This window comes from Antechinus flavipes, chromosome 6 (genome assembly GCF_016432865.1).
Source record: "Antechinus flavipes isolate AdamAnt ecotype Samford, QLD, Australia chromosome 6, AdamAnt_v2, whole genome shotgun sequence".
Classification (NCBI taxonomy): domain Eukaryota; kingdom Metazoa; phylum Chordata; class Mammalia; order Dasyuromorphia; family Dasyuridae; genus Antechinus; species Antechinus flavipes.
The window spans coordinates 242,882,272-242,890,578 of NC_067403.1; the positions used below are offsets into that span (position 1 = coordinate 242,882,272).

Sequence of the window (8,307 nt, forward strand, 5' to 3'; positions counted from 1 at the left end):
GACTCAAGACTTAGGCTCTGTTTATACAGTAGCTAGCTTGATCTTTTTCATGGGGATTAAGCCATCACTGCCATCATAACCAACTGGCCTAGAAATGTGTGAGCAAGTTTGTGTATAGATACACAAACAGCTGTGTACAGCTAGAAGAAAACCATTTATTTGCTCTGTGTGAGAAATAGTGTTTATTTAAAGAATTCTGTCTTTTTAATTTTAATTTTTTTTCTAACCCCATGGAATCAATATGCTTTTCCTATTATATATACCTCTCCATCTTTAGCCCCACCCACTACCCCATCCAGCTAGCCATCTACGAATAACAAATAAAACCATTTCAATTCATATCTTATTTTTTTCTTGTTATATTTGTCATTTTCTTCAGCACTGTGTAGTAGAAAAAATATTGAAATAGGAATTAGGGGAAAAACCATATTAAAATCACAAACCCACAAATAATTTTAGCTTTCTGGGTGATAACTTCTAATTACATTTGTAAATCTTGTGTAGTTATTGAACAAGTAAGTATAAGATGATAGATTTGAAGTTATAAGGGTCTTAGTATATTGGAATATAATTATTGTGTTTTTATATTATTATGTTTTTATAATTGGTGAAACAGGTATAGAGAGGTTAAGTGACTATCTATATCTATCAATCCAGATATACTTACATTTATGTAGATATTTCTCTGTCTCTCTGATTCTGTCTCTCTCTATCCACATATTTATATATCTCCAAGGTAGGAGACAAACTTAAATACTTCAAGTCTAACAAAGTTTAGCTATTCAATTCATTTCAACCCCTGCCTTTTCCACCAACTCATCTATCCACAGGTTAGTGAAAAATATATTTGTCAAAGTATAATTTTCTGAATAATAACATAAGTAAATATGGAAATGAATGTATTTTTGGTTGTTCAACAAATGTCTCTGTTTTGTAGATTCAAACTTGAATAAAATTACATTTGTTGATTCTACTGATGGAGGATATAAATGGATGCTTGAATTTTTTTTCTTGCTGAGTGTACAAATTGAGTAATTGAACAGGAATTTTAAAAAAAGGAAAAACAAGTAAACAACCTCTAAATTAATTCAAACATCATTTTTTATTACTACAAGCAACCAAACTACTAATTCAACACAATCCTCCCATTAGGCAATTGATTATATTTGAACTCAGAGCTTCCTAAGAAAAGAAGGTAAGCTTGGCATTTATGAATTGTGAACTATAATTTTTTTTCACAAGATATGTACTTATTTCCTTAGCATTTTGCAAAATGTATTTGCAAATACAAAAAATAAAAAAAATGGGGAGCCCTTCTTTTTAGTCTATGTATTTTATAATTTTCTTTGTGACTATTAATTATATATGATTATTAATGCCTGCTTAGGTGTGCGATTAATTATACATAATAATGTGCCTTCTTCATTGCTTTACAGGCTTCTGTGCACAAAAATATTCTACTACATTCAACAGAATGGTTCTATATTCATAAACATCTACATTTTCACAGGATTTTGGCATTTCTGTTGAGTTCAAATCTTCATGAACATGAGATGGAAAATAAGAACAATGTTACTGAATTCATTTTACTAGGTCTTGTGAACAGTCCTGACTTTCAGAAAATCCTTTTTGTTCTCCTGTTATTTACTTATATTGTCACTGTAGTTGGTAATGTACTCATTTTGATCACTATAATTTCCAGCCAGACTTTGTACTCCCCAATGTACTTCTTCCTTGCCTTTTTGTCTTTAATAGATGCATGCTATTCAACTTCAATTGTCCCCAAGATGCTTGCTGATTTGCTCTGTGAGACAAAAACGATTTCCTTCAATGGATGCATGACCCAGGTATTTGTGGAACATTTCTTTGGTGCCTCTGAGATTGTCCTCCTCATAGTAATGGCCTTTGACAGATATGTGGCCATCTGCAAGCCACTGCACTACACAACAATCATGAACCACCAGCTTTGCTGTAACCTTGTGTGTTTGGCTTGGACAGTGGGCTTCCTGCATTCAATGGGACAGATTCTTACGACATTCTGGCTCCCCTTCTGTGGACCCAATGTCATAGACCACTTTATGTGTGATATTATCCCTTTGATCCAACTTGCCTGCACAGACACTGTTTTCATTGGTCTATTGATTGCTACTAATGGAGGATTAATTCCTTTGATTAGTTTTATTGTTTTAATGACATCCTATGTTGTCATACTACATTCTCTAAAAAGTTATAGCTCTGCAGGGAGAAGCAAGGCCCTTTCCACTTGTATCTCTCACATCACTGTGGTCTTCTTTTTTTTTGTCCCCTGTATTTTCATGTATCTGCGACCAGTGGCCACCTTTCCAGTAGATAAAGCTGTAACGGTATTTTATACTCTTATCACCCCCATGTTAAACCCCTTCATCTACACAGTGAGGAATTCAGAGGTAAAAAATGCCATAAAGAAATTGTGGAATGGAAAAATGGCTTTAGGACATAAATGATACCACAAATAAATGATGTTATTAATTTCCAAAACTTACAGGATGCATACTAGCTTTTTCATTAAATATCCACATAGGGAAAAATACCTTTGGATAAGATTGTGATATAGATTATGCTTTCTTACATATATCCAGCCTATTATACATTCATCCACCCATTCCATTGTGGAATCAAGTATTTATTTTCTAATAAAGGGGTAGAACAGAATTGAGGAAAATGTGATACACATCTAGTCATTTTAATTTCCTTGGCTAATATTTCACAATATTTTTACAAATATTTGTTGTCTTTCATTTCTTCTTCTCAATGAAAAACAAAAAGGATTTTGAGAAATGATACATTATAATTGTTTGCATGTTTTTTTTTTTTGGGGGGGGGTTGGTTTGTTTTTTTTTTTTTTTGGTTTGTTTTTTTGGTTAAAGACTAAAGATTGTGAAAATGTCTTTGCCTTATAAATTTAAGGTATAGAAGTACAAAAAGTTTGGAACTGCTAGAGATTTTAACAACAATCTATCAATTTTACAGATAAAGATACAGAGATGAAGATGCGTTCTTTACCTAGAAATATATGTTTAGCAAGAAAATACATGAGAACATTTGATTCCAGAACTTTGATTCAAAATTCATTTCAAAATTAATTTAAATTCAAAATTTAACAATTTAGGAAAAATATGTTTTGAAAGATAATGATTTATTACTAAGAAATAATAACATAGTTATTCTTGTATGTTTGCAAAAGAGGAATCTAGATATTCTCAATATTGTCAGTATCATTGAAATATAGACATAGACTGATAAGAAGAAAGGTTTTAGTTTTTAAATAGAGCTGTTTTAGTTATGATGTGGATATTTCTTGCCATTGATAGAGATTATAACTTATTTGTTTGTCAACCTATGAAAATTTTATATATAACTTCCCATTGATGTCAAACATAAGCAAAATCTACCTATTCATTGTGTAAGGTAACTATCTTTGCTACCTTTAAATGATCTGAATAACCATGGAGTAAATATTTTATTTATTAAGAAATCTTTCTTCTCATTTAATATGCAAACTACATTCTCTTCTTGCACATATCTATTTCATGATATGTTTTCTTTAATATCAATATTCAGGGTTGATCCAATGCAATGTTTGCTAATTCTGTTTTTCTAGGGCCAAGGATAGAACAATTAATTATCAGGTCTCTCAAAAGATTCTCAAAAGCATTTTACGAAGCTTTAACATCAGGAGACCTAAATTCAAGATGCAGCTGTTCCCTATCAGGTGTGTTTTAGGACAAATCACATAACATCTCTGATCTGTAGTTTTTTCATTTATATTTAAGAATAGTTGGAGATAGGAAGTGTTTGGATATAGATAAGACATGGGTATTTCCTCTCTTTGGCCCTGAAAAAGTAGAGCTTTTTCTTAATTCTCCTGTGAACATTGCTTTGATCTCATTTTTCTTTGAACAAGTGAAGCACCTATAGTAATATTTTTTAAATCACAATTATATCTTAATACTAGACCATTTTGGTCTACATAAAAAATACATCCTTCTCAAAAATTAGAGAGAAAATATTTGAAGCAGATATAATTTTTTTTCTTGAGAAAGAGAAATAAGTAAAAAGGAAGAATAGAATCTTCACCTTAGATTAATTCATTTTTCACGTTGAAAAACTTGTATCCACCCATTTGGTTTGTGATGCAAGAGTTGATTAATGCTCTTGTCAAAACATCTGGAGTGACCATTTTTGCTCTATGTGCACTTTCCATTTTCTATTTTCCTTGACCCACCTTTCTTTGTGATGGCTAGATAGCCTTGCCTCTTTTGTTACATACCCCATCCATTCAGACCAGTATCACCATCTTTGTTCAGAATCTCTTGTTCTTTATTTTATAACCCTAAGCTTTTAATAACAGGGAAGCATGGTAAAATAGGAGTCACATGTAAAATGATTAGATGACTATAAATATCCATCCCAGACCTAAATATATAAACATTCTCTCATTTAGATTTTGTGCTTTAGAGTCTCAATGTAAACAACTGCAAACTCCTTTAACGTATATGTATATGTACACATTATATATGTGTGTGTATCTGTATATATATACACATACATATCTAAAAATAAATTTATATCTGTCGTATATATTCACATTATATACATTGTCAACATTTTACTAGAGTACTAGCCAAAAATAGTATGACTGCCTTTTCTATGAAGAAATCACAAGGATTCTAATTGAGAAAAAAAAAAAAAAAGGAATTCCAACCTTGGCCATTTGTTTTTAATCACTTTTTTTTTTTTTTTTGCATAAACACAAACTGCTTCTTGATGTGGTGTAAAATTGTATTTGTCATTCCATGGTGTCCATTAAAACACTTTCCACACAGTTTTGTGAGTGAAAATTTCTCTCTTTCTCTCTCTCTGTGTGTGTACACACACACACACACACACAGAGCTATGTTCATTAAGGGATAATAAATATAGTTCTAAATGTGTTGCAATATTTAAAAGAAAAAAAAACAATTAGTGACTGCTCTTAAGGATAGGAAACAAAATGTACCTCTTGCATGTAATAAATGCAAGATGTCTGGGGGGCTGTTATTTTGGTAACCAGCAAACTCTCGTTTGGAAAAGTAAGAAACCTAGATATAGGTTCTAGAGGGAGGGAGGGAGGGAGGGAGGGAAGGAAGGAAGGAAGGAAGGAAGGAAAGAAGGAAGGAAGGAAGGAAAGAAGGAAGACACAAACAAAGAAAAAACAAAGTAAGGAGAAAGAAAGAAAGAAAGACTGATATAGTTGATTGAGCACAAGAATCTACTTAGAAAATTTACGTTAAATAGAAATGAAAGTATACCAAGGTTCCTAGGTTACTAAAAAAAAAAAAAAAAAAAACTTACAATTATAAATCTAAAAGAGTATACAATTTTTTATCTTCTTTTTTGATCCATTTTATATCACATTAATATTCCATGGTATTCATTCACTGAATCCTTTTTTAAAATAAAAAAACAGCATATTATGCAGATTAATGAAACACTCCATCCAGCAGTTATATAACTTTTATACTTGTAGATCTCTTAACTATCTACTGAAAGCATATATATATATATACACACACACACATACATATACATATGAGATATTTCTTTTTTCTCTATTTCTGATTTTCTCTATTTAAATTAAGCAAAATTCAGCTACCCTAAAGATATTTTAAAAATCATTTTTTTGCATTTTATGAAATTTTTGCCTGATTGAACTCCTTTCATCCTGTCATTTTTTCCCAAGTGTATGTTCTCATATTCATCACTTCTAAAGTTTTGTAACATTCATTACATTTACATACTAGTTTATCCACATTCCCCAAGTGTTGAGAATCAAAGCTGCTTCTACTTTTCTTGTTGGTTTGTTTTTTGCTAATATAAAATTTGCTGAGTGAATAAGTGAAGATATACATGAAGAAAGCATTTATTAAACATTTACCATAATCAAAGTACTTCACTGAGCATCAGGAATACAAATAGGAAAATAAAACAGTATGTGTGTGTGTGTATGTGTGTGTGTGTGTGTGTGTATGTGTGTGTGTGTGTGTGTGTGTGTGTGTGTGTGTGTGCATGTGTGTGTGTTTTGCTATAAGGTGATAATGCTATAATCACGTTGGGAGAGAAAAATCAGAAGAAAAAGAAAAATTTATAGGAGAGATTTTTTTAAAGAGCAGGAAAAAAAAATGAATGTAGCATGTATTGATTTACATTCAGTCTTTCTTAGTTCTTTTTCTGGATGCAAATGACATTTTCTGCCCAAAGTCTATTGGGATTTCTTTGGATCACTGGACCACTGAGAAGAACCAAGTCATCAGAGTTGATCATCACATATTCTTGCTATTATTGCATACATTGTATTCCTGGTTTTTCTTGCTTTGCTCAGCATCAGTTCATGTATATCTTTCCAAGCTTTTCTAAAATCAGCCTGTTCATCATTTTAATAGAACAATAACATTCCATTGTCTTCATATACCATAACTTGTTCAAATATTTCCCAGTTGAGGGACAGTTACTCATTTTCCAATTCTTTGTTACCACAAAAAAGAGCTGATATAAACATTTCTGCACATGCATATCTTCCCCTCCATTGTAATTTCCTTGAGGTATAAACCCAGTAATGGCACTGCTAGATCAAAGGGTTGCATACATGTTCTTAAGAAATAATATACCTTGTTCCTGCTGTTGCTGCTGTTGTTATGGCATGTATATTGTTCCCACTACATATCAAAGGACTTTATAAATAGTATCTCAAGTGTTTGATCTTCACCACAGCTTTGGGAAATAACTGCTATATTATCTCCATTTTCCATTTGAAAAAAAATAGGCAAATTGATGGTAAATGCCTTGCCTCAAATCATCCATAGCTAATTAATGTCTGATAATGAATTTGAACTAATGTCTTCCTCAAATCATCCTCTTTATAACTTTTTATCAATCAATTAATTATTATTAATTTAAATAATTCATTGTTATTAATAATTAAATTTTTATTAATTATTAATTATCAATATAATTTTATTGATAATTAATACATTTTATTAATTTATTTTTATTAATCATCAAATGTACAAGTTACAACTAATTTAGTCATTCTCCAATTGATGGACATCCTCTTAAATTTTATTTTTTTCACCACCACAAGTTGTTGCTAGAAATATTTGTTTGTATATACATATACACATAATGTACACAAATAAACACAAATGTATACAATATACGTGTGGGGCTTTATTATCATGTTTCCTGGTTATCTGATACCTGAGGGCATAAAAGACCTATCCATGTGCAGTCCAGGCCCCTCAGACTTGGTGAATATTTAAGGATCCCACTCAAATCAGCATTCCCCATCTTTCTGAAGTGACAAAATTCCATATGGGGGGGAGGATGGGTGACTTCTATAAAATCTATGTGCTTTGTGTCTTTGTTGAAGATCTTTATAACCTTAGAGTCAAGTGAACCTCATTTTTGTTGTGTTCAATGAATCCCTCTTTTTATCCCAGAATCAAATCTAATTAAACAAGACACATCTGACCTACTAGTTATATCACGTATTGCACATGAGGAGAGAGAGATGGCCAAATATGGATACCAGAGAAAAGACATGGAGTACTATTTGAAGACTATCAAGGCTGATCTGGCTGGGCCCTAGAGAGAAGAAAGGGGAATAAAAGATAATGTTTGACCTGTACTACATGGACCATAAAGTTATATGTCTTTAAAAAAATTCTTAAATATCCAGTTGTTTAGTGTCTTCTATAATTGTGTAAAACACAATATACATTCTGTGTTGCTGGTTTTTTTTTATTTATTTGTTTGTTTTTTTGAAGAGAACTAATGACATCATGGGTGATGTCTTGATTTGTGCATGCTTTGGATTTCAGTTAAGCAGAGTTGCACACAAACTTTTCATCTTTATTTGTCTCTTCCTGAGATATCAAAGGACAGTGGTAGGACAAAAATCTTGATGATGGCCTGAGATACAGTTAATGACCTTAGTGTTTTTAATACCTGACCCAATCTTTAAACTATTGGATTAAATTATTCTTATATTTCCAATCCACAAGAGAAAGTTTTCACATACTTGTAATTCACTGACACATTTGAAGCCCTCTGGCTGCCTTCAACTTGGTTAAGCTCATGTGCCCAAATGGCTTACCAGGATGTGACTATTGCGCATATTACAGTTTCTTGGAGCACAGATAAGAGTTGAGTGAATCAAGTGGACATCAAAGATGGATGAGGATCCCCATATTAAATGCATTCTTCAAACAGGTTTAATAGTTTCTGTTG

General features: G+C 31.7%; 1 protein-coding gene across 1 annotated transcript; it reads left to right on the forward strand.

Annotated features, from left to right (window-relative positions):
• The first annotated feature begins 1,553 nt into the window (after window positions 1–1,553).
• Window positions 1,554–2,483, forward strand: LOC127541323 (olfactory receptor 4C12-like). Its single transcript, XM_051966607.1, has one exon. The coding sequence runs from the start codon at window positions 1,554–1,556 to the stop codon at window positions 2,481–2,483; it is 930 nt and encodes a 309-aa protein (XP_051822567.1).
• The last annotated feature ends 5,824 nt before the right edge of the window (window positions 2,484–8,307 follow it).